The sequence below is a fragment of the Argentina anserina genome, chromosome 2 (genome assembly GCF_933775445.1).
Source record: "Argentina anserina chromosome 2, drPotAnse1.1, whole genome shotgun sequence".
In the NCBI taxonomy this organism is placed as follows: Eukaryota; Viridiplantae; Streptophyta; class Magnoliopsida; order Rosales; family Rosaceae; genus Argentina; species Argentina anserina.
This window is the reverse complement of record NC_065873.1, coordinates 22433254-22459314: the sequence shown is the minus strand read 5'-3', so window position 1 is coordinate 22459314 and position 26061 is coordinate 22433254. Positions and strand designations below refer to the sequence as shown.

Sequence of the window (26061 nt, the reverse complement as noted above, 5' to 3'; positions counted from 1 at the left end):
TCGTTTCCTAACAAAATTGAAAAAAACGCTTCCGTGTACCCGTACCTGATTCCTTGCAGCCTAGGTTACCATTGAAATATATTGCCAATAATAGGTTACTGCATGAAGAGTTAAAGTTGTAGCCACAAATGTTCTTGCTCCTAGTGGGTAGATCGATGTTTAATAGTATTATTTCAATTTCTTTTCTTAGTGAATTTTTTAATCCTGATTCCTAACCATATACAATTCAAGATCTCATTGAATTGATTTATAAAGCTGTTCAAGAACATACCAAAAACGTCTACACGAGTGGTTCTAGCGAGTCTAATATTGTTTGGTCAATATTGTCTAACTAGCTATAGCTAGTATTATCACTATTATTACTCACTATTAGTGTTAGTCAATTATATGCGAGACATGAGCACATATTGCTTCAAACATCGACAACAGTGCGATGAAGATACATATGTAGTCTTGCTTAATTATGAACAATTAGATACAGATCGTTTCTGCCTGATTCATTATATACTCTTCTAGTCTCGATCATGCATGTGCTGACCATTTCGACTAAGCTAAATAACCCTTTTATGAAAAATACAACCAGTTTTCATATGCCGGGATGAGCACTTCTTTATACTAACTAACTTTATTTAGGTGGATGAGCACACGTCTATAAACAAATGCAGTATATAAGGGAGAGAACAAAGTACGTGATGAATCACAGTTTGGGAAGTAGCTACTGAAAATAGCAGATGGATACATGGAAATAAGTAAAGATAAGGAAAAGAACAAGTGCTTAGCAGCAAATTAAACTCCCCGACACCAATTACCCCTGTGCAACTATAAGAGAGCGACCACTTAAATTCTCTTAGAAATCATCAAACTGAAAGCTCCGCTGCTGAAAAAGGGGTTTTGGACAAAGCTTTAACCGCATGCATACAACACCGTGCTCGCTCATTCGATCGCAGGGAGCTAGTAAGAGTCGATCGACTACTGTACGTAACACCACCTTTGTCTATGGCACTTACGATTAAGCTATTCCAGAGCGTTCGAAAATTTCCGAAGGTAAGTTTGACTGAATTGGGACACGTCAGAGTCCCTCGCCGGCTTGACCGGCTCTTTTCAACTTACTTCTTCATCAGTTTTTTGAGAGAGTCGACTGTGAGATGGGACGTACGTACGTACGTGGGTAAACGTTGGTTGAATTAGATTAATCAAAAGAGATGAAGAATGGTTCTGGAAGCCTGATTAGTGGATCTGCCACCCACTAAGTTCAAACTTTCTTTCACTTTCATTTACCAGTTTTGGTTTGATGAGGATGTCTGTGTCTGAAAGGAACTTCGAACTTTGATCACACATTCACACCAAGGGCTTCAAGCCTTCAACAGTGCAGCTAGGTCAAAATTACTCGTTTGGTGAATGAAATGATAGAATTCACTTGAAGCGCAAGGTATAGAACTGGCCGGGTACGTACCTTGAATCACGTCTAGGGTATATAAGATTATTTAATATGAGTAATTAATTATAAATAAATATTATAAAAAATAAACTAATAATATTAAAAAAAATACGCCCTATACACTATGTACCGCGTATATATAATAATTTTTCGAGTAATTGTTATGTGTACCCGCCACATCACGTGATATTGTCATGTGGTGTACCCAGCCAATCATATTACGCCATAATATAATTAACATGTACGTGGTGAAAATGACAAAATTTATTATATAATAATTTCTCTAATTTTTCTGATTGGGGTGATGCTCACAGTTATAAATTACTAATTATTATACATATTAATTAGTGACAGAATGTCTCCAGAAAATTAATGTGCCGTTGATGTCACGTCTCTTTATTAGCTACGTAAAATATATATAGTTGCTTAAGACAATTAGTTGTCCTAGGAAATTTTACACGAATGGTATGTATGTGTCTGAAAATAGCATAAATCGATAACCCCTGAAGGCCTGAACACCTGAATACATGAACCCTTTGCATTTGCAATAATATGTATGTTATAGCCATTTTAATCTTAGCAACTACCTCACGATACTCGATTACGCACAAATATCATACCGTGAGTTATACACACAATGATTCATTCTCGACCGACACAGAAAATAGAAGGAAAATTATTCATATTGTAGAACGATAATCTGAAAACCAATAAGAGAATGCAGACACGTATACAAATAAAAATGTGATTTATTTATAATCAAGCGCGGGGTTACAATATTTGTGAACTCCTCTGATTCTATCTTCGTATATGACTTGGCTCAAGGGTGACGTGCACTTGATCTTGAGAATTTGAGTTTGATTTGGATTTAGATTTAATGAAGAACGAGCGATTTGGCCGCTTGATGATTCTTCGTGGACTTGAGTTTGGATTTAGATTTGATGAAGAACGAGCGATTTGGCCGCTTGATGATTTTTCGTAGATTTGATGATCTTCGTGGACTTGCATTGATGATCTTCGTGGACTTGTCGAGAGTGATCTTTCTCAAGTGATTTTTCTCCTTCTTCTCCAAGTCTCAAAAATTTCCCCCTCTCTTCATGTTAAAAGGGGTATTTATAGTGTCAAGGTTTCTATTTTGTACAATATTTTAATGACACTAAAATAATAAATTTCCTTAATTGTATGATTAAATCAATATGTATTTTCCGATTAATTCAAAATTAGTCATTCTCATAACTAAATTAAACAGAAAATAATTGATTTAATTATAGCCGTTAAAGAATTTATTAATTTAATCAAATGTCCGATTACCATTTCGAATCGTCAATGACATTCAATTTTCGAAATCACGTAGCTTTGATTACGATCATCCGTTTATGTGCTGACACGAGTTTTATTCGGATCCGCACAAACTTTGTTAACTTTTGGGCCACGTGTGTAATTTTGTCGGGCTCTTGGTCGATTTAATCATTTAACGAAGATAATTTACTTCATTAAATTTCATGTGTCTACACATACAATAACTAAAGAAGAAAAAGACCTTTCAAAATAAAAACTGGGTTGATCGGCCTAGGTTTGGAGTTTGGAAACATTCCACGAGTCCCTCATGAAAATGATAATAGACTAAGAAAGTCAACTTGATCACGGCTAGTATTATCGTAGATGATTGGGTCAGTACTACAAATAAGCAAACAACTAATACTTTTCAGCTGCGCAAGCAATCGATCGATCCTTTGACAGAGATAGTGACATTTTCAGATGTACAATCCCTGGGACTAATTGTACCTAAATAGGAAACACGCGAAAACTTGAGGATTTAAGTAATAGAAAGGCCACTGAGAACAGAATTACGGGGTAAAAAAATTAATTAATTATAATTCATAGACAAATAATAAGATGTTCAATTGGCTACTGACTCTAGTTTATTCCCGGCCGGCATGTTTCAGAAAGAGAGGCAGGAGCAGTTCTCGGAGACGCTAAGGCATTACTTCTACTTGGACGGCAGAGACATGTCAACGAGATTGGATGATATAGTAAGACAATATAATTGGCCGACGCAAAGAGGAAATCAAATTTGGATGCAGGACTCGATTGGGGAGTCTGCTGCCATTGGCACCAAATTAAAGGAGCCTGAATCCAAACCAAAATTCTGTGCACTTGGTTCTGAGTCAATAGCTTCTACATTCTAATTAAGCACAGCGGTTCCAAGCTCCAAGCTCCAAATGCATGCAACACCGAAAAAACCTAGCTACGTACTAACTAAGAACCACCGCGAGATTGCAGTACATTCCTAAAGATATCATTCTCAGAACATGAATTGTATAGTACTAGCTAGGCAAGCTAGCTAGCGAATTGAACTAGCTAGACACAATGCCGAAAGGATTATATATGAAGACGAAAGCTCACAGTTTATGCCTTTATGGTCTAAAACAAGGGTTCATCTGCTGTGCAGCAGTATATGTATAACATACACTGATGTGTGGTATAGATTGGATGTCATAACATGCACATGGGGTGTGTGTGTGATAATGTGTGGAGGATGAGGCTGCTGCATAACATGTAGCAGCGTAGGCTAGAATTTTTCCTAAAACAACACCTGTAGCTTATATTTGAAAGCTCATGACTCACCAACTGCTAGAAAGTCCTAGAACCCTAGCTTCCCAACATTTTCAGTTCCTGGAATAGTCGTACTTCAATAATTTACACCGTTGTCACATTGTGTGTTTCTGTATCTTAAGTTTTTGTTTCAACACATGCTGCATCATTAGTTAGTTGTACTGTATGAGATTGGCAAAAATACAATGATGAATAGTGAAGGTACACGAAATTGGCCTCCATGATATTGATGAAGATCCAAAGGAGTAGAGAACAAGTCATGAATTCATAAAGGAATCAAATCGGTGAAAGGAGGAATTGATGGAGTTTCCTAGTTGGTCTAGGAAACGATTAAGGTTTATTTTTCCTACCATAGAAGAGTCTATGCTGATTGATTCACCAAGGGTAGATTATATATATGTTTGGGAATATATATTAAGTTAGATGGTGATTAGAAATTGATATAGAAAATGATATGTAATAAAAGGTGTATTCCATATTTATATGAGTTTTTTTCCCTTATAGTTGAGTTGTATTAGAAAAGTAGGTTTTCTTAACTTTATGAAGACTTTAGCCGTGAGGCACAAAAAGATATATAGTTGGCTCTTTAAGAGACGAGAGGACAGAAGAAAAAAAAGGTGAAAACAAGAGAGAAGAATTTCACATCAAAAAAAACTTTGTGTTATGAGATCTTAGTGACTCTATTGAAGACTTTAGTGACAACATCAACAAGATTTGTGAAGTCGACGTACGTGTGATTACAACATTCTTAGTGAGGTTGTATTGGCACTCGAAACAACGATTTTAGTGAGGTTGTTTCATACTTAATTGTGACTATTAAGTAATAAGTTTTTTACTTTTGAGAATCATATTATTATTGATTAAGGTGTAATTATTGTAATATCGTTTATTCAATAAAAAATTATTTTTTTTTACATATTCCGCTGTTATTACTCTTGTTCTATCTTGTATTTTTCAAACAGCTCATATATAGTTGAACTAATAACTTTACCTACTATATGACAGTATGAGAAACGTACGTTCATCCATTTAGCTTACGCAGCAAGATATAAATACATATTTTCCTGCAAATTGCAAGGCAAGGTTTTTAAGTTGGTTATTTTTTTTCCTTCTACCTATATCTGCTAATAGTTTATTAAACATGTTGCCTACAGTTTAATATGCAGAATTAGATGGCAAAGGTGACGAGAGCAACAGTGTAAAATCCCAGATATATTAATCCAAGTCAAAAGCAAGTCTATTATTGCCACGCCTTATAAAGTTTGGCTGTATACGGAATTATCTACTGGCTTAAGACTTAATTAATGTCAACTCCGTAATAGAGTAATTCAGGAATATAATTTGCACCCGGCTATACTTAGTTATTAGAGATTTAAATGGAGATTCCTCATCGGTTCCAATGGCAGAAGATTCCACCTTCATTTTAATACTTAGCAACTATTGTTTCTGGTACAGCATTACGTAATGTTCTGCGTGCATAAATTAACCATTCTAATATTTTTGTTCACTAATTGGGACACGGCCTTCTCGTTCTAGGCCAACCTTTTTTAGCACTCTTATTCTCTTAATCCTTCATATGTTCTAGTTTTTCATATACATGCTCAATCTGACTGCTCTCCCTTACAGATAATGGCATTATTAGTCCATTAGAAGCAAACATAAGGGGACGATAATTCATAGTCATATACTGGTTTGCAGTAGTGAAACAGATTATAATGGCCTTCTAACTTTTATATATATGTACAACTTAAGACGAGTGGAAGTCGGGAAGTGAAAATCTTGTTCAGAAAAATACTATATATCAATCTGATATTCATACATACTTTTATGCACGTACTTACATACACATGAAAATTACTTCAACAAATATTACATCATCAAAATTAACCTGGCTTGAATTTATAGGAAGTTTTTGTTTACTTCTTAGGGTTTGGAGATATGGGGCAGAGTAGGAGACTCGATATATGCATGGGTCTTCTGATTTTCTTTTCCAGGTCGGTGATGAATGATGAGGAACTTCACTTTAGCTAGCAGTGCATGTGCATGTATAGTATGTAGGTTACATACAGTACGTTAAGACTCGAGATCTTGATACTCACCAAGTCACCAATCGATTCGGTTGGTCACTGAAAGCCACCTCAAGACTCAAGTACAGAAGATAGCACATATATAAACCATGATCAACTTGTGATTAAGCTAATCACGGGTGGTAATTTATATTCAATGATTAATTAGCTAGTGAGTTAGGATTAGGGTACTGCTTCTCAAACAACCAGCAGATCATTAGCGCAAGCTGGTGGGATTAAATTACAATAGGTCTTTCCAGAACTTGAACTTTGTTGTTTTACTCCTTGTCCGTGTTTTTATTATATATATATATAGCCATATTTAATGGGTCCACTGGTACTTATGCTTGATCTCTATTAGTTAAATAGTTGCAACCACGATCGATGTGGGTTCGATGTGTTTACAACTTTACATAATACATTTAAACAGTATAAAAACATAATTACAAAAAAAAATTGACCCGTTAAGTTCTACTGTATTGATTTACATCTTTTAGGGTTTAGCGTTATTGAAACCCTATTTGAAAATACTAGATTAAGTTCTTCATCGATCTTAAAAGTTTCTGACCTCATCTATGATATGACCTATGTATCTATATCCATCAATAATAACTAGAATAATTAGTATCTTGTTAATAAAGAAAGAAGGATTAGTGGTATTACTAGCTAATAATATATATGGCCGGCTTTCCACTTTCTTTTATAATTTTAAGCTACGTATTTGCAGATTAACTGTGTTAAAATTTGCTCATTTGAAGTCCAATTGATGTTGAGGTCAAGGACTAGATAACAATTAAGTTAACAAACCTTGCTCAGGGTAGTTCATGATCCATATTCAGATTTGAAGATTTGCGGTTACTGGAGCATGAAAATTTTTGTCTGCTTTAGTGAGTACTATAAGAATCACAGGTAAATAAACTCAACTGTCATTTTCCAAGAAGAAATTGCGGGTACAGAGTGAGGATCGGGGGATCCCATATTGACACCACCTTTTTACCTTATTTTTGAGTCTTGATATCGATCATACTGCATCATCTAATGAAAGAAGGTTAATTTATACAGCTTTTTTTCTTTTGAAAAAACAACAATTTATTGTACTTGACTGATCAACCATATGTATAATCGGTTGGACCATTTACAAAATTTTTAGGGTCACTGATATAAGAACCACACGAGGAAGTTAGACTTGTGGATCGAAGAGTTCCTTAGAGATATAGGAAATTAGGAGTTAGGTGCAAATAAAAGGTTAATCTACTATACATCAATGTATGTTATGCATCTCAAATCCGACGGTTGACAACAGTTTTTATTTTTCTGATCTCACTCATAAAACAAAAGTGCCTAAAACAAGGAGTTCAAAGTGATCAGAGTTTCGTACTTTTGCTTTCAAGTTCTTGCTCTAGATAGTAGATACAGATCTTATTAGGACTCAAACGAAGGTGCATTATTAATTTCATTTTCAGAGAATTTATTGAATTTGTTAATTATGAAAAAGAAATATTATACTACAAGTAAAAACGATGACAGATATGTCACTTGCTTTTAATTTCAGGAACTGATGATCTGTGACTGTTGCAACAAATATAAGGATTTATAAACGATTCAATCACAGATGACAAATCAGAGCAACATTCTGTGGTTGTTGGACGTAATGAAAGATGACAATATGGAACTCGGCAGCTCCCACTCCTTTGTTTTTCTCATTGTCTTTGTTATTAGATACTTCGTATTGAAATTAACGAATGAAATTCAACTATTGGAGTATGAAAGCTAAAATATATATTCCTGTACTTGTTAACGGTATAGATAATCACATGAAATCTATTCATCTGGCCTTTACATGAACATAAGAAGTCTGCAGTAGATCGAAGTGTACGGCTGTGAGCATTGAAAGCAATGGCTCTACTGTACCATCTTAACTTCTTATTGCAAACAAATTAGCTCAAACTTCCGAGTTCTCACTTAATTTTCTTCTTTTCCTGATCTCATTCTTTTAAAGATGACAGGTTAAACTACTGGTTTAATTAGGTCATCTCCAACCCATGGGCTATTGTGCCATAATTTGGGTTGGAGATGGCCTAATTAAACTCATAATCACTTATAGAACAAAAGTGACAAATAAAACTAATTATCACTTATTTTTAATGAACAAACAAACACTAATCACTTATTAAAACTAATAATTTTTAACTAAATTACAAATAAAAGTGACAAATATAACAATCATTTAAAATAGAAAGCATAATTTCTGACTATGCAAAAATATAGGCAACGTGAGTTATTCCCGTCATCCGATGATGCCTATAATCCGGAAATAACGACCGATACACCAAATGATCATGATTACTAATATTTTATAATTATTAGTTATGTAACTTAAATTAGTTAAATTTCATATAATTTTAATTTTTATGAAATAAAATTTTAAGTTTTAATATTTTTCATAATACATTTATTAAATTTATTATTTATAAGAGTAAAATTGTAATTAAATGATAATATATAAATTAAAAGATACTAACACATTAAAAAAATATTAAAAGGTTATATTATAGCACATTTGGGTTGAAGACGATTAATGTCACATCGATGAAGAATAATGATTTAGTGTGTTACAATATAGCCCAGGAGCTACAAATAGCCATATGGGTTGGAGATGGCCTTAAGCAACCACCACTAAAATTATGCCTATCGTGACTTTGCGAGTCTAGTAAACCTTTGAGAAATTTCATAATAGGTAGATTCTTGTTTTCTACAAAAGGCAGTTAATCAAAACCAAAACCACATTGGCTTATAGTGTCTTTCAAGTTTCATATTGGTTAGGTAGCCAAGGTTGGAAATAAGCACTACCAAGTCTAAGAACTGGGAGAGTATTGTGCGTGTCCTCCACGTGGAGAATCAGCTATAGTTCCACGTCTTTCCAACGCTTCTTGTGCTCAAAAACTATATCAATGGACATTGAACAAGAGTAACGAAAATTGAAGTTTCAGAGGCTGTGATGTTACAGCTTCGGATACATCAACTAAATATAAACTTTGTAAGGTAGTGACAGGGTGATGGATACTAACTTGTCTTCTTTGGTGAGAATCATGTAGTTGTTTATGTTAAGATTTTATATTACAACCTAAGGAGTTTAGTAAGCCAACAATTGGGAAGTTCTCCAAGGGACAGAAGACAGTGACCTAATTATTTAAGTAAATTCAAATAGCTCCACTTTGATTTGAAGACGCAAATGGGGAGGGTTCTTGATACTGTTGTCTTCTACATCTGGTGAGGTTATGGTTACTCTTGGAACTGTGAGAGACAACCTCATCTCACCCTCCATTTGGAAGAAATTTCTTTAAAGAAACCAGCTTCCAATCTTAAACAAAGAACTGAAGTCACTACTCACTACCACCCCCCCACCCCCCCCCCCCCCCCCCCCCCCCCCCACACACACACACACACACACACAGACAGCTGGGTTAGCGCCCCATGATCCAGGCATTTGAGGTGGTCTGATGATACAACAAGCTTACAAGCAAGGCACATGATCACCTTATATAAGAGCTAAAAATCTATGATTGGTTCTTTGGTATGTCACCTATGAAAATACAAGATTTTGGTGTATTGTTACTATTACCTAAACATGGACGGATGGACGACACTATGGTTGGGTTTAACTCTAAATCCAATGTCCTATCCGCCACAGGTTGGATTTTCATTTGAATAACACCTAGATTTTATACCTCTGACAACCTAATTGAGGCTGTCCAAGTGAACTAGAGTCATAAAAGCCCATTATGATAATGAAAAGAGAATTTCTCGCTTATGGGTTTCAACTTTCAACTAGGAAACATACATTGGATATGAGAGAGAGATGCCATAACTCGATAGCATTATTAACTTATGTGCTTCAAAGACCCAAAGAGTAAAACAATAGCAATCTAATTTATCAATGACCGCATCTAATGCATGGACCTTTCATGAATCATATATGATCTATCCTACTTAATCCCAAGGTAGCATTCTATCAAAAAGGTACCATATTTAACAGGTCTGTATGTTCATAAAAGATAAAAGGTTTTACAAACCAGCATTCTCAGTTCTAAAATGATACTCAGCAGTCAGCACAAAGAGCAAGACAGGGGGTTCTGTTCATTTATTCATAAAAGGTGCGTCGTTCAATATTACACAACACATGGTTCACTTTCTTACTCCTTTAGATAACCAAAATCTCATTTCCCTGTACAAGGACTGGGCTTAAATCATATTTGCTCTACTTGGTAGCATTTAGCCTCTGTAGATCAGAAGAGTATTATATAACTAGAGAAATCAAGTCAGCCACAATCAATTCAGAAAAGCATCTCAAGGACTCAATGCGACTCATACAACATTGAACTTTTTTTGTGTGTGGATATCATTTAAATCATATAAACAAAAATAAAAGAAAGTCAAGATCAGGTCTCATACTGAATAGAGCATTGCAATTCCTAAAGTTGGTGTTTTTCACTTTTCCTCTGGATCAAATCACTAACCTGTTCTGGATGAAATGCAGATCAGTTTCAGTGAATAATTTGATTGCCAATATGTGAACCTTCTTTTTCATTAAGTGACGCATGGACGACCCTTGCTGTTGCTATGGCAGAATCTGCCCTCTTGATAACTCTCTCAAGATCTCCAACTTTCTCCGACAACATTGTGACATTTGAGTTGGTTGTCTGAACTAACTTGTTTGCAGTTTCTAGAGCACCGCATAGCTGCAAAAATTAATATAAGAGGATCAGAATCTTTACAATATATTCAGAGTCTCGGTCTTTGTCATTCCTCACCATACACACAACTGCATTTTTTTCACTAAGTACCCTTTCACAAACCACAAATGATGGAAACCATTTGTACTTTTCGAACTAGTCCACCCTAATGACCCTATACATCACTCCACTGTGTATGAAATGGAAACTGCGAATGATAACTGAAAAGCAATCAATCATTGTACAGGCAATCCTACAGAATTTAAGCTAAATTTGCACAACCAAGTAATCTAGGAGACACAATAGTGAAACATCAATTAGAAAAGAAAAAGGAAAAAGCAGCTGCCATCCAATTGATTCTTAGTATTACTTAGCTCAAGTAAGAGAAAACAATGCCTCAAATGCATCTTGCCACAATGTAAGATTTCCGTGAGTGATTTACACCAATCATATATGAGGACCAAGATATAATATATGACATTCAGGTCCTCAAAAGCTAAGTCATCACCTTCAAAGTAAGACCTGCCCATGAGTGGTCTGTGCCGGCAAGCGCTTCATTCAGCTGCTCATAGTTCTCCTGGAACAAAAATGACATATGAAGTAATCAATGTGAGCCAATTGCTCAAAGAACACACCTTTAACAACAAAATCATACAATGCAATACATTTCACGTGATGGACCACCCAAGTTCTCACACAACAATTTCTATCTAAAATTTCTAAATTACTTGTCTTTTTGCTAAAGGGTATTCAATTGTCCAAACACAGAAGCAAAACATCAACTAAATATAGCATCAATGTCGATAAAAATTGTGAAAATAAGGAAAACCTGGAACAACTTGGTAAGGTCCGGGTTTTGAGTTGGGCTGGAAAAAGCAGCAGAAGAAGCCGAGGGCTCATGTTGTTGCAGTGGAGGCGAAGCATCTGATTCCCCCACATCGCTGAGCAGATCGCCTATGCATAGCAGCGGTCCTCCCACTCCTTTCATCATCGCTCTCTCTCTCTCTCTCTCCCTTCCCCAGAAAAATAGAACGTATTTAAATCTGGGCCTTTCCAGAATTAATGAAATAACCCGACCCGACCCGGGAAACTGAAAGTTAAGAAAAGGGTCTCTCGGGCTTCAGGGCACGAAATAGAGTTCTACTGGATTTAAGTGAGGGGGAGCTGAAGGCGTCGTGTTTCGTGTCTCTGATCAGGTGAGCTTCTTTGGCTTTTGCTCAAGATTTAATGTTGTTTGGGTTTTGTATGATTCGGTTTGGTCTGTATATCAATTTTGCCCGTGTTAAAATTGGGGAAACAGGGTTGAAGTGGGATTGTGAGTACTGAGCAGAGTTGGAGGTTGGATTTGAGGAATGGGAGAGCAGGAGGTTAAGCAGCTTGAGGATTGCACAGTTGCCAAGTCAGTTCAGTTTTTTATTTTTTGTTGTTGTTGATGTGATTGTGTTTCCACTTTGCGACTATTGTTGTTCGGGTTTATGTTTTGGATTTTGAGTTTGGTCAGTGTAGAACAATACTACTTGTGACTTGCTTGCTATTCTTGGTGTGCTCATGTCTGGTTCCTTGAACTCATTAAGCTCTGCATAGATGTTCCACTGGTTAGTCATTATAATGCTATACATATTGGTGGGCAGGTTGTTGAATAGAATGGAACATGGATTGAAGTTGAAACTTTTGTTATGAACCAGGGTACTTGTAGTTCAGGCAGTAATCATTTGAAATATTTATAACTGCGAAGATTAATACCAATCTACTGAAACTTGTTTAGGTATTTTGAACTGTCCAGGCAATTGCGCATCATATTTCCAGTCTTTTAGAGTTCATGCCCATTTTCAACGTGCTTTGTTTATTTACACGTTTTTTTTATTATCTTATAAAGATTGGTAGTTCTGAATTTATGATCATCTCACTGATCCATGTTTGAAAAATGAAATTGATTCATCATTTGATTAGCTCTCCCCTAGCCTTGTATCTATTATAACTGAATAAGCTTTATGTACTATAATACATTCGTAAGATCATTTGGCTTTATCAGTACACCAAATGGCAAGGAGCATGATACTCATTTCGGGATCATATATGGAATCTTACTATCTTTCCTTTTTTTTTAAGCTCATCCTCGTTTAGTCTTACCTATACAAGTGTTATTGGATATCATCTGCAGTGCATTGGGCACTTGGGTATTCTCAGTAGCAGGAGCTTTGCTAGCAATTCCTGTGGGGATCAAAAGGAAATCTTTAGGGCCACTTGTGTTCTTTGGCACAACTGGTACCATGCTTGACATCATCATTGGAATCACTCAGTGTGAAAGAGAACATGCAGAACGCCAAGCAAAGCTAGCAGAAGCCCAAAACTCTGCAGCCAATGCTTCCATTTCTGAGGCCGGAACCGAGTATTCATCTCTTTCTGAAACTGGAGCGGAGTCTTCGACTTGACATATGGAGCAATATGCACCATGTTTGGACTGCTCTCAGATTTTACTGTAAAAACTGAATACTTTTTTCTGAATTACCTGTGGTTTCGGTTCTGCCTTCACTTTCACATGAGTTAATAATCATACCAAAGTAACTTCATTTCATCTCTATTGCTTGTAATTTCCAGGAGTTCATTCCATGCAGAGATTTATGTTGCCTTTGTCTTCAATTTTGTAAAACTCTCAAAGCACCTTTCGTGGTGACTGAGTTGGCCCAGGTTGTTTAGTTTTGTTCAACTTCTGGAAAATATCTCAGGCTACCACTGTAGACGATGCAGTTGTCTCCCTTAGTTCTGCATCAATTTAATACTGAATTTCAAGAAAACCATCGCACACGTTATCCAAAGTAATATTAGCCACTTGTCATCTATAGATTTTTGTCCAACATAGTTTTTCAGTTATTTATCTATCTGAAGGGTACATTCTACAGTGACTTCAGATATAGAGGTTCAAAGGCGCCCAGGGAAGGAAGTAGTAGATCCAGGGACCATGACACATACAATGCATCCAATCCATCCATATATACATATCATATCTCATGTGAAGCTGGATCGAACAGGTGAGACATATCGTGTGCTTGTTCTGTTCTCTTGGCTGTGAATGAGGAAATTATTCATTATTTCCTGCCAATAACAATAACATCTTCGATCAGTAGTAATCAATCCATCTTTACGTTTAAAGAAACATGTTCGCGAACTAAACTAATTAGGTTTCTTGTAAAATAATATCTTCTCATGCATGCCTCTCAGTACGTACAATAATTCAATGCACTTTGCAAGAACACAATTTTAAGCTATATGCAGGTCGAGGTGGTATCTGTCGGATGCAACTGACTCCATGGTAGCAAGTTGACATCAGTGTCTTGTTTGATTTCAACATGTTGCTGCTGCACTTGCGTTACTACTGATTTACTATTGCTATTTTCACTCTTAAAATTATTTGCCGAATTGATCATTTCATCACCGAGATTCATTGCTTGGCTATCAGGGAGTGACACTGGCTCTTCTGTTGCTGTTGGCTGGAGCGCTTGTTCATCTCTACATGCACACAAATTTAATTGGATAACTCGTTGATTTTTTAATAAAAGAACAGAGACTGATCATTGTCCCATTATGTATCATCCATCAAATGCATCAATCACCTGAGAAGAAGGCCATTTGCACTCAAGAAATTTAGGATCTCAACGTGAGGGTTCAAATAAGTGGGTTGAGTACTACTTCCAGCTCCGACGACGAGTTCATCTACATTTGGAGGAAGATGATCCTATATACAAACAAAATAAAATTATACTAGGTTTGAAGCTAGTCATGTCTCAATGCCTCGTGCCTATATATTATTAGAAGCTTCCGTTAATTACTTACCTGTGGTTGTACTATTTCAGCAGGAAAAAGATTAGTCGCCCTCAGAAGCTTCTGCTTAACATAAGTTCGTGAAAGTTGGATTTTGCCGCATACAAAGGTTTAATGTACAAGTATTGCATCGAGTAAATGTACCTTGCGAATATGTAGACGGTTAAGAGTTTCTTCGAGGATCTGCTCATGTAACTCAACCCCGTGCAGAGTTGTCATCTTAGAGAGATCACCTTCATATATTCTATATACATAATAAATAATATACATTATGTATTCCGCCATATCACAAATATATAGATTTATACATAGTAATAGGAAATGAATTACTTAAGACACCTGAGTCGATTTTTCACTTCTTCCATCTGTGACTCGCCATTTACTATTTCTTGTCGAATCTTCTGTTATTGATATGCAGTGACCGATAAGATAGAGTTGTTAAAATCCTATATTAATCAATGAGAATCAAGTTCTAGATATTTCATCTAAATCAACATGAAGCACCTACCTTCACATGCTCAAAATCTGCACTTAATGGGCTGTAGTGATTAGAACAGTGACACCAAATCAAGAGTTAATACAGGAATACTAATACTACAATGGGATAGTGATCCTTAATTCAAAACAAGCATCAGTCAAGAAATCATAATTTGAAGACTAAGAGAAAGATAAATCATTACCTCATCGCTTGAAACATTTGATTAGTTTCGCCCTTTAGCTTATCAGCAATGCTGCGAAGAAACTAAACATTTCTCTTTTACTACAATATGAAAAAGAAATACATGTATTCGGTTTTGAGTAATTAATGCTTACCTCTTCATTATGAAGACTTTGAGGTAATTGGGTGGAAGTGTGAATATGCATCACAAGAGCAGAATCAAATTTAGTCACACATAAGTTATACTAGTTATCAAGATTTTGATCAAACAATGACTTACCGTCCTCGCTCGCGCCTTGAAAGATTAACATATCGTGTTAATATGTCTTCGATACTTTAAAAATTAAGAAAAAATAAAAGTTAGCTAATACGTATAAAACTCCTAAAAAGTAACTAATAAATATAATTTAAATTACAGGATATGAATATTACTAATTTATAACACCTTTTATTGCCGGAGAAGAGACTAAGCCTCCCGGCAGGAGAAAACATGATAACGGCTACATCGACATCACAGAGAACAGAGAGTTCATAAGCTTTCTTTATGAGTCCATTTCTTCTTTTTGAGAAAGTGACTTGTCTGTTAGCGGTATTCTCAATTCTTTTAATTTGAAGTTTTACTCTCCCCATTCTATTTCTTTTCAAGTTTCCTTCAAACTTGTGTCCCTGTTGTTTGTAAGTTTGAATGAAAATAGTCAGCTATGATAGAGAAATATGAGAGAGAAATTATGAACCTTCTACTTCTGAGCATAACTCATAATAAATAGTTATGTATGATACTCTAGCTAGAACATATGAGTACAACATAAATATGAGGCAGGTAAGAGAACACAAATCTTAATTGTATCACACTATCTATAGAGATTAAATCTGAGTGACGCGTAATCAAATTCTGCAACTGGTGTGAGCTGATGAGCAAAAACAAATAACTTTAATTCTGCTATCATACTTTACAGACAACCAGAGATAAGTAAATAGCTGACGATGCATAAAATCTCAGATGAATTCGTTTAATAGAAACGCGGAGGTTCTCGGACGAACTGAAAATAGAAAACAGAAATAGCTCTGTCCATTGAATCAGGTTGGAAATCAAAATTCAGAATACACATAAAACTTAACTAACTCTTGATGCTTAACGAACTATAAAACCAACTTTCCGAAGATGACTTGGCTATGATCAATGAGTAAGGGGGTGAAAGGTGAATGATGAAGTGAAGCAGAGTATTTATGGACTTAGCAAGGGATATACTGGTATATATGAAGACCTCAGACTATACTGGTATAGATGCAGAGCTCAGACTTGGGTATACGAAGGCCGGATATAAGGAAATCATGATCTTTCCGATCTATTCTTATCTATTTCCAAGAGATTAAGAGGGACTTGTCGGGGTCCCAGATTGCACATATGCAGTTGCGGGTTTTGCGTAAATGACGAGTAGTATATCTGCCACCAACACTAGGAAATGCTACGCGTCACTTCACTCTTGTTTGGTTCAAATTGTTCATGTCGTTTCATGCACTAATTCACACACCCTCGTATTTGAACCGCTTTTGTTGTTCTCTAAGCGGTTCAATTTTTGTTGCTCCCGGCGGATCCTACAAATGACTGGGATTCTGAAACTTATATATTGACTAACTTACCAAAAAGATGAACACAGTATATATTCGAGAATAATAATTTGATTAACCCTTTCAAAAAAAAATTTGATTAACTAAACTAATCTGTGACCGTTAACTTGTTAATTGCGCAAAATGAAAAAGACAAGTTCATAATTGTCAATGTTAAAGATGGAGGATTTGAGAACTTTAGCTTAAGATCTACTGATAATATCCTACTAGTAGCAAGAATAGAGTCCCTTAATGCTAAATTAAGTTTTGAATATGGTCTGGAAAATCACTTGGTACTCAAGCATGGCATCTGCACAGAAACCATCTCAAACCTCCCATTTTCCCTATCCAAGCTAGCATTTACATTGACTACGAGTTTCAAAGGGCTGTTTGTTCTTTGCTGCAGCATAGCTTTCAGAAGAATTAACCAAATCCTATATAAATCCATGTTCCTCTCGAAATCAAGCTTTCCCTCCGAGTCTGAGCTCTTTTTTTCTACAGCTGATGAGCAAGAAACCAGAACTCTTTCAACAGCTTTAGGTTGTGAGTTGGATTCTGCACTTGCACTAGTTTCCGTGTCAGGGTCTCTGAAATCAACTTCTCCATCATGTGGTTTTTCCTTATAGCACGAATAGACTCTTTCAGCCTTTATGTTTCCAAACAAAAGCTCGGCGGCTTTGTTTTTGACTCGGAGTGGTGCATAATCTGAATGGTCCCATACATATAACTGCAGTTGGATCAAGAGATCAGAAATGTTCAATGTGTATACAATTAGGATAGCAGCAGCACTATGAGAAAGATGTAGGAGTTGACATGGTTTCATGTATGTGGCATCATTCGCACCAACAGTTCCATTGTAGAAGCAAACATGTTGTTCAATTTACAGAAAGTGTAATATTCAACAAATCAAATCAGTAGGAAAACATATCCATACCATGAAAGGCCTGTATATGAGGCTTATAACATGGTGGCGGTCCGAGCTTTCAGAACATATCAGAGCAGCTGCATTTTGCTTAGACGTGTTTCCGCTGCAATAAACACACACCAAAGCATTCAACATTCAGATTGAAATTGCTGTGCTATCAAAACATAAGCTATAATGCTCCAATCCATACCTGTTCACTTCCAAGGGCAAGCCACACATCCGGCAACCTGTACAGATAAGATGTCTTACCAGACCAGGATCTCCTCTTTTAGTCAATCTCCTACTAACAAACATGTCTTCCTTGTCACCTGAAGACTCACATTCAGCCAGTGGCATAAAAATTTCAGCAACAGATGCATCAAACACTGCCTTGCAAGAATTGGTTAAACGTGACAACTGCGAGATTGAGTAACAATCCTCGAACTTTTCACTCTCCTCTGGCAGCTTCCAGTTTCTAGGGAACTGCCTCTGCTGCAGCCGAGAGCTGTGTAACCGACTAACGTCGCTCTTCTTCACCCACTCTACAACCTTTCTTAGCTTCTCCTTCACAACCACACCAACTCGACACCCCTCTATCAACTCATCGGCACCTAACCATTGCAGAGAAATCACAATTTAACTAACCTTGCAGTAATAATAATGATTCATTTTAAGACTTTCACATCTCATGGCCAATTCCCCCCAAACATTCAAGCCCATAGTATTTACTGTTTACCTTTGGTTAAAACAGAATCGTAAGGATGAAGTAGACGGTGCAAAGAAGACTGTGTGACGGTTTTAGCTTCAACAACATCACGATATTTTACTACCTTCACATCTGAATCAATTAACCAAACTTAAATTCAAGAGATAATTAAGAAAAAATCAGAGCTAAAGTATTGCGGTGGTGCTCTCACTTTGTAGCAAAACGACGTCGCCGTAGACGGCCGTGGATGCCATCTGCTTTTGCCACAGGGAGACAGAGAAAAACGGCCGCGTCTCGTCGCCGACCTGGATGTCCGTCCGGATCACCTCCCCGCCGTTGGATAATTTATACTTGGAAATACGATATCCTCCAAATAAGCGAAAACCGGAATAAAGAGATATTAAAACCGACACGGCGGAGAGACAGAGAGATACCTGAAGAGGAGTGATGCGGTGGATGAAGACCACCAGCTGAACGAAGTCGCCGATGTGAAGCGCCGCCTTCGACAGGTCGATTAGCGGCCCGTACCATCCGATCGCTGACGTCATCCGGGCTTCTGCCGCGCAAAAGTTCGGTTAATAGTGTTTGGCGGCGCCAATCTTTACCTTGACAGCTTATTCAAATAAATCTGGAATTGTGTGTGGTTAAAAGAAGAATTACTTTGCAATGGAAGTCCTCTTATGCCCATGAAGAATAGGGTTTATTAGCGACACAAAGCTAGTCCGGTTGGGACCGGATCTATTATCCGGGTTTTTGGGTTGGAGATTTACGTGAGGGTATAACTGTCTTTTTCTTCGAAAGAATTTGTTCGTTTTTGGTCCGCACGTTTTTGAGCGTTTCCTTAGGTTCACAGATACCACGCACTGAAATACTCATCGAAGAGGTCCCGAAAGTGCCCGGATATGAGCCGGAGAAAATAGGTTACATTGTGAAAAGACAGTTTTACCCTTACGTGTTTTCTCATTACTAGTGAGAGGGAAAAAATGAGGGGGCAGATTTCGAGTTTAAGAGCCTTTCGGACAAGGAAATTAGGGTTCTTAGTTGATATTTAGGTTTTGGATGACAGTAATTCCATATACAATACACCCTTCTAAGTTCTTTATAAAATATTCATATACATAAACAGAAAGTAAAACAAGCAGTTCATGCTCACCAGAAAAGAAAAAGATGGCATTTGTTTTTTCAACTGGGCATAGCTAGCCAGTCACTCATATCGATTAGGGGTGGGCATAAAAAACGGAAATCCCGATCCCGTCCCGAAATTTGTAGGGACAGGACGGGACGGAGGTCTAAAAACGTTCATCCCGTCCCGTTTCATAATAGTGGGATGGGAAGTGGGACGAATAATTTTTATCCCGTTTCGTCCCGTCCCGTCCCACCTTTAATGAAAACTTAAAAATTCTTATATATTTGTATCAAAATGAAACTAATTTATATTCTTAATAACTCCAAAATTATATCAATTCAAATAATAATGGTAAATTATAATATTTAGAACATAATATGTATTTTTTTAGTTAAAATTTCATTATTAAATGTTATTTTGTTAATGAAAAAATAAAAATATAAGTTTTTATTTAACTTTATAAGAATGTGGGATTTGTCCCGTCCCGTCTTGATCCCGTCCCGTCCCAACCGGGATTAATCCCGAGTGTGATGCATTCTTAAAAACTCTCGTCCCGTCCCGTCCCGATTCAAAAGAGTGGGACGGGACGTGGGATCATCTCGTGCCCACCCCTAATTTCGATAGTTACAAGTTATGAATGACCAATACATGGCTAGTGCAGGAAATAAAGATACTTGGTAATAACCACTAATCCTGGCCGCCCAAAGCCGAAAACATTATTGGACTGCAATCCAGGAATAACACAAGAACGTTACAGAAATGATTGGCTAAGGAACTTGGTCGCATCTTAACCAAGTTCAACATAGATGGAATGGAAACCGGCCAGCAAAAACAGGGGCATTTTCCAGCATCAAAGGCAGCACTGTCAAAAACGGCTGCTACAAGCCAATGCCACAACCACGCCCTCCCTTATCTACATCTCTCCGACCAAAACGATTCAGCATGAAGCTAATCCATAGAACATCAACAGATCTGAACAAACGTAACTCAATATTATTTTTCTTCTTCTAGAACTCTATTTCTCGACTGTACACTAAGTTCGTAACTACAACAGAACCAGTCCAATGGCTCTAAGAAACCCCTGTTATCATTTCACTTCACAAGTTCCATCCGCATTCAATTTCAAGTACCATTCTGAAACAGGCAAATAGCTCAAAGCCGCAATCTATCAGATGTATGAACTTATGTACAGCCTGGCCCCAATATCAACAGGTCCATCATCCCCACCAACTGCATGAAGTACTACGGAAATCGTTGAAAGAATACGCATTGTAAGAGGAAAAACCATGGGCGCAAGTTCACTATTCAAAGAGCAACCATTGGAGCTTTGCTCATTTGAACTCTTTCCAACTAGCCTAGGTTCAGCTTCAAGGTCTGAAGGATTAACAACCAATGCCACATCTTCAAGGTCCCTCCATTTACCAGGACTCCCTCTCTTGAATGAGCGCCTGTCAGCACGTAAAGAAAGCACCAATGTGGATGTAGCTTCTAGCCACTCTACCATCAGGCCTTCAACTTCATCATAACTAATTCGACGTTCAACCTAACAGAATATAGTAATAGAAGTTAGCTGCATGGCCAATTTTCTAGACAGCAGTCATTAAAGAAAGGGAATAATCCAAAACTACAAAACGAAAGCTACTTACACCAAGCCTCTGTATATAAATGGACATGAATCTAGGTCCAAGACCCATTACTCTTGCTTCTGAGAAAATCTGTAACCAAGAACAAAATATGAAAAAATTAAGCACATGGCCAAATACTGCTATAACGTCAACAATACAAGGAAAATTTAAAGTGAGCCAAAATATAATCAGTAGCTGCTATGGTCACTATTGTATCACCAAGGCCAACACAAATCAATACTCACATAATATTAGCAGCCACCCATCAAAAATTAAATAAATTATAGGAAACTGTAATCACATATCATACCTCCTTTTTCTTTAGCAGGGACCACATATGGAGCTTATCACAAGAATCCTTGACATGTCTACTGGCCAGCTTTCTATCATTGCAATAAGCCGCAACACCAGCCAGCAACTCTATGCTGGGAAGACTATGCTTCATCGCTGCAGCTGATAAGGCTTTCTGACTTTCCCAAGATTGAGCAGCATCCTTATCAAAATGAACACCAGTGAAACACCTCATCTTAAATTTGTCTCCCTTGTTCAAATTATTCAACAATCTCTGCTGTTCCAAATATAACTCCTCAGCCTCTATCGCGGCAGCTAGTGTGCGATGCACTACAATATCAGGATACCGGCGTAGTGGGGAAGTGAAATGAGTATAAAGAGGAACAGCCAATCCATAGTGACCCCAATCATTTTCTTTATGTTTCAATTCTCCACTACAAAAGTAAGTAGCCAACTGCATAGGTTTAGTGGCATAATTCATGAGAATATTAAACAGAACAGAATCATCCTTGAGCTTTTCCCTAATTCTCTCCAGTGACTGATGGAAACGACCAGAAGAGGAAGTATCCAACTGTAAACCATTCTTAGCACAAAATGCTTCTAATTCTTTAAGCTTGCGCATATTAGGCTCTGGGTGCCTTCGCAATAGTGCACTGTCGGGGAAAGCTCTAGATATGACTTCTGCCACTGTTATGTTTGCTAAGAGCATAAACTCCTCCACAAGAGAATTTGATTCCTTCCTTTCAGAAAACAAACTGTCATATGGATCTCCACATTCATCAAACAGTATAACAACTTTGGAGTTATCAAGCTGAAGAGCACCATCATTAAACCGCCTCTTCTTCAAGATCTTGGAGATTTCATATAGGCTCTTAACAGATCTAATTACATCTGACCATCCAAAATGACCATTTACCTGAGGATAACCGTCTTTGAAAGTGTCAAAACTTTCAGAGTTCAATTTGCCATCAATGATATCCTGAGCGTGCTCATAAGAAAGCTTGCAACACGATCTTATCACGGTGCGGCCCATCCATCGATCAACTACATCCCCAGCATTATTGATGTCCAAGAATACTGAAAAAGTAAGTCTCTCTACTCCTGGATTAAGCGAACCAATATTCTCTGTAAGGATAGGGGGTAACATCGGTATTTTGCGCTGTGTCATATACACACTTGTTGATCTAGCTTGAGCTTCTTCATCCAAGGGTGTGTCAGGCAGCACAAAATATGACGCATCAGCAATGTGAACCCCAACTCTGGAAATACCGTTGGAAAAATTCTCAACTGAGAGAGCATCATCCAGATCAGTGGCAGTTGAAGGATCAATGGTGAATATGCACAGATTACGAAGATCCTTTCTAATTTTAAGTTCCTCCTGAGGAAACTCCCATGGGAGACGAGGAAGACAAGAGAGTGATTCAGGAGAAAATTCAGATGAATTAATCGCATTTTCGAATAAGATTGCTTCAATGTGAGGCTGTACTTCAGTTCCATGTCCAAAAGCATGTAATATTAAGGCTTGCGGAGCAAGACTTCCTTCAGCCCATTCATCAACTTGTGCAGCAAACAACTCCTTTTCAATTGTTTCATCACCATTCTCCAATCTTTTCTTAATAGCCTCAGGCAGCTTTCGCACAAGGACCACCATTTTTGGAAATCTTGGGTCTGTCGGTGTCATCTGGATATACTCATGGTCAGAATATGACAAACTTTTGTTCTTTTTCATGTCTTTCTTGCAAAATTGCCGATAAGAAATCCACTTTTGAACATTTAAATAACCTATGACCGTGTCTCGACATTTAGACCATTCAATGATAGCTACTACCCTTCCAGTTGGTCGTTTTGAAGGGAATGAACTGATGATGGAACATATCCTCTGAACTGGACTTTGAATTACATTCTGCTCATTAGAAGAACCTGAAGCCAATTGGGACTTTCCAGCAACATGATCACAGCTGGATTGTCCAACTGACTCTGAATGAGTAGAGTCATGCAAATACATGCTTCCCTCAGGACAAAATTCACTCTCAAGAAGTACACAACTTCTGCGACCATCATACTCACAATTCTCATCAACCTTGGCTTTACCTTTGCAGTTAGAGCCAACAGCATCATCTTCTGGATTGTTATTAGAAACCTCAACTGATGCCGAACTCTTACTAGCGGAAGTAGATCCTTTCATCTTGGTCCATAATGGTAACGGATCAATCTTAATCGCAACGATATCACCTTCAACCTACAAATACAAGGAGGATACATAACTATTATGGAACCCATCCCAGCGAACAAGCATGGTGGAAAAAGAATAAACTTAAAGGTCGCATGTGTATTGTCTGTTAAATGTATAGGCAAATGCACAGAAAAGGTTTCATCCAAGCAATAACGACGACTGTATTAGACCGGCAACTATAACAAGTATGTGCTGAAAATTGAAATTTAATCCAGACTTACAGCTCTATTCTGCTCCATTAGTCCACCAATGAGAATATCTGTAGGCACTCCATCAATTTTGCAATAAGCCTACCAGCAAAGAACACAGTAAAGTTATGGAGGAGCTTTGAGAAATCAAAGGCCAAACATGAACTTTAAGGAACACATCACAAACCTCATTTCTGTTGTGTGCGTTGACGCGAAACAGAGCTTTAAAAACATCACCTTTCTGAAATCAGAAAAAAAAAAACAAATGAGTCGAGCAGATCAGCTTCTTCACAACAGGCTTGTACAAAATTAGTAAACAACACATAAAGACATCTCAGACTCCATAGACATACCTCTAGAGCGGCACTGACATCCTCCATGGACCAGTGCGGAGGCGGAGATATATATCTTTTCTGAAAATAACCCTCGAGATGCTGGGGAGAGGAACCCTTGTTTGTAAGGATTCCGGGTGACCCTCCACAGGCAGCGGGTTCAGGACAAGAATTTGCAAACATTCTTCCATCAAAATCAGATGGGAGCAATAGCCGACTTCCAGGACTTTGTGCACCAGGGGATTCAACAATGTGCATCGTCGGCAAAGAACTGAAAGCCAAGTTAGATGCTTTGGGTAATCCCTGCTCACACAGGGGACTCGTCCCTAAGTGGTGTTGATTCAAGGATGCGGTTACGTGATTTGTCATTGTTCCGTTTCCTAAGCAATCAAGTGACGCGTCTCCATTTACTGAACTACATGATACTATTGAAACAGGAAACCAAAAAGAAAAAATATATATCTCAGTACCAATAAACACAACAAACAGATACACAAGTCAAACCATCCCGATTCTCTAACAGAGAACACAAGAACCAACACCAAAACATATATAAAGACAAGAAGAATCACAGCAATAAAAGAACATCCACAACACCAAGTCAGCAAGGAAATAACAAAAAAACAATATCCGGCTCGACTTGTTCAGCTTAAAACAACCAGTGATACTAGTTACAGTCATGAACTAAGCTTCCGATTTCACAGTAGCCAAACGGCACCCAACAAAATTAGATTTACCGATCACATTATGTCTAATTTAAGTCACTGCTCAATGTTAGTTATATTACTAGCACTACTAATCATAAAACCAAAAAGAAATCGATCAAGTTTAGCTATGGTATAAACTAGAGCACAATGGAAATCGATTACAAACCTGACGGGGAAGACGGGCTTTGCTTGGATTTGCGATTGCGTGGGCGCCGCTTCTTCTTCTCCTTGTCACCGTCGTCAGCTCTGTCAGCGACAGCTTCTACAACCGCGGCCTTCATAATTCGGAAAAGAAAAAACCGAATCTCCAAAACAGAGCGAAGAAGAATCCAATGAAAAGGATCGGAGGGAAAATAAAAGGATGGAAATAGGGGGATTGGGCTTCTTCCGATTGGTAAAAAAATATATACGGAAGAAGGTGAATCGAAAACAAAGGACTCAAGAAAGAAGGAAAACAGAAGGGGGGGAGAGGGAGTTGGGGTTTTATAAAAGAGTGATTATTGGTGGAGGACAGAAGGAAGGGAAAGGGACGTGGGTGATTGGTCGGCGGGGGGTGAGGTAGACGTGGGGCGCCGACTTCCGATTCCTTTGTCTTTCCCTTTTTGCCTTTTCTTTTTCTTCACTTTCTTTTATATAATCTTAGAAAATAATCAAAAAATATGAGTTTTTTGCACTTAATGCAAAACAAGGCCACTAGATGACTCGGATCCAAACAAATTATTATTGATTTAATTTTTCGATTGACATATATCTTAACATGTTATGCATTTAAACACTTGTAAAACACATAAATATGGTTTAGATTTTTTGTAGAATGTGAAGTTTTTCTTGTGTTATCATTTGTATTCGATTATTTATTTGTTTATTTTTAAGTGTGAGTGAGATCAAATAATTAATTATTAATTTTACTATAACAAAACGCCTAATGCTTAGCTAGTATAAACTCATGTTACTTACTTATATACACTATACTGACTATAGAGCATTACATACTTGAGCATTAGACATGAA

At 37.3% G+C, this 26061-nt stretch overlaps 5 protein-coding genes across 6 annotated transcripts; 1 reads left to right on the top strand and 4 right to left on the bottom strand.

Annotated features, from left to right (window-relative positions):
- Positions 1–10237: 10237 nt before the first annotated feature.
- On the bottom strand, positions 10238–11854 carry LOC126782787 (uncharacterized). Of its 2 annotated transcripts, XM_050508102.1 has the most exons (4): positions 11683–11854; positions 11362–11430; positions 10638–10859; positions 10238–10399 (listed from the first exon to the last, which is right to left on the bottom strand). In XM_050508102.1, the coding sequence occupies exons 1-3, from the start codon at positions 11842–11844 to the stop codon at positions 10665–10667; spliced, it is 426 nt and encodes a 141-aa protein (XP_050364059.1). In that variant the 5' UTR covers positions 11845–11854; the 3' UTR covers positions 10238–10399; positions 10638–10664. The 2 variants fall into 2 exon arrangements, with proteins under 2 accessions (XP_050364059.1, XP_050364058.1); XM_050508101.1 differs by having other exon boundaries at positions 10238–10859.
- Positions 11855–11911: 57 nt separating this feature from the next.
- LOC126782789 (uncharacterized) lies at positions 11912–13650 on the top strand. Its single transcript, XM_050508104.1, has 3 exons — positions 11912–12049; positions 12154–12252; positions 13015–13650. The coding sequence occupies exons 2-3, from the start codon at positions 12206–12208 to the stop codon at positions 13283–13285; spliced, it is 318 nt and encodes a 105-aa protein (XP_050364061.1). The 5' UTR covers positions 11912–12049; positions 12154–12205; the 3' UTR covers positions 13286–13650.
- Positions 13651–14713: 1063 nt separating this feature from the next.
- On the bottom strand, positions 14714–15960 carry LOC126782788 (agamous-like MADS-box protein AGL66). The gene is made up of 7 exons (XM_050508103.1): positions 15776–15960; positions 15611–15664; positions 15486–15501; positions 15353–15414; positions 15181–15211; positions 15012–15073; positions 14714–14916 (listed from the first exon to the last, which is right to left on the bottom strand). Exons 1-7 carry the CDS (start codon positions 15958–15960, stop codon positions 14784–14786), a joined length of 543 nt encoding a protein of 180 aa, XP_050364060.1. The 3' UTR covers positions 14714–14783.
- Positions 15961–17169: 1209 nt separating this feature from the next.
- On the bottom strand, positions 17170–19130 carry LOC126784454 (uncharacterized). The gene is made up of 6 exons (XM_050509917.1): positions 18983–19130; positions 18760–18898; positions 18579–18680; positions 18054–18453; positions 17873–17966; positions 17170–17665 (listed from the first exon to the last, which is right to left on the bottom strand). The coding sequence occupies exons 1-6, from the start codon at positions 19094–19096 to the stop codon at positions 17225–17227; spliced, it is 1290 nt and encodes a 429-aa protein (XP_050365874.1). The 5' UTR covers positions 19097–19130; the 3' UTR covers positions 17170–17224.
- A 1161-nt stretch (positions 19131–20291) lies between these two features.
- Positions 20292–25473, bottom strand: LOC126781990 (DIS3-like exonuclease 2). Its single transcript, XM_050507130.1, has 7 exons — positions 25217–25473; positions 24365–24768; positions 24199–24252; positions 24045–24113; positions 21610–23829; positions 21321–21389; positions 20292–21217 (listed from the first exon to the last, which is right to left on the bottom strand). The coding sequence occupies exons 1-7, from the start codon at positions 25329–25331 to the stop codon at positions 20843–20845; spliced, it is 3306 nt and encodes a 1101-aa protein (XP_050363087.1). The 5' UTR covers positions 25332–25473; the 3' UTR covers positions 20292–20842.
- Positions 25474–26061: the final 588 nt, after the last annotated feature.

Coding starts and splice junctions, on each gene's coding strand:
- LOC126782789 (XM_050508104.1), top strand. CDS start 12,206: ATGGGAGAGCAGGAGGTTAAGCAGCTTGAGGATTGCACAGTTGCCAA. Junction 12,253..13,014: donor GAGGATTGCACAGTTGCCAA/GTCAGTTCAGTT, acceptor TATCATCTGCAG/TGCATTGGGCACTTGGGTAT.
- LOC126784454 (XM_050509917.1), bottom strand. CDS start 19,096: ATGACGTCAGCGATCGGATGGTACGGGCCGCTAATCGACCTGTCGAAG. Junction 18,681..18,759: donor CGACGTCGTTTTGCTACAAA/GTGAGAGCACCA, acceptor TAATTGATTCAG/ATGTGAAGGTAGTAAAATAT. Junction 18,454..18,578: donor CGATTCTGTTTTAACCAAAG/GTAAACAGTAAA, acceptor TGCAATGGTTAG/GTGCCGATGAGTTGATAGAG.
- LOC126782788 (XM_050508103.1), bottom strand. CDS start 15,960: ATGGGGAGAGTAAAACTTCAAATTAAAAGAATTGAGAATACCGCTAAC. Junction 15,212..15,352: donor CAAATGTTTCAAGCGATGAG/GTAATGATTTAT, acceptor TAATCACTACAG/CCCATTAAGTGCAGATTTTG. Junction 15,074..15,180: donor CAGATTTTGAGCATGTGAAG/GTAGGTGCTTCA, acceptor TATCAATAACAG/AAGATTCGACAAGAAATAGT.
- LOC126782787 (XM_050508101.1), bottom strand. CDS start 11,844: ATGATGAAAGGAGTGGGAGGACCGCTGCTATGCATAGGCGATCTGCTC. Junction 11,431..11,682: donor ACCTTACCAAGTTGTTCCAG/GTTTTCCTTATT, acceptor TTTTTGTTCCAG/GAGAACTATGAGCAGCTGAA. Junction 10,860..11,361: donor GGGCAGGTCTTACTTTGAAG/GTGATGACTTAG, acceptor TAATTTTTGCAG/CTATGCGGTGCTCTAGAAAC.
- LOC126781990 (XM_050507130.1), bottom strand. CDS start 25,331: ATGAAGGCCGCGGTTGTAGAAGCTGTCGCTGACAGAGCTGACGACGGT. Junction 24,253..24,364: donor ATGTCAGTGCCGCTCTAGAG/GTATGTCTATGG, acceptor TTCTGATTTCAG/AAAGGTGATGTTTTTAAAGC. Junction 23,830..24,044: donor TAATGGAGCAGAATAGAGCT/GTAAGTCTGGAT, acceptor TTGTATTTGTAG/GTTGAAGGTGATATCGTTGC.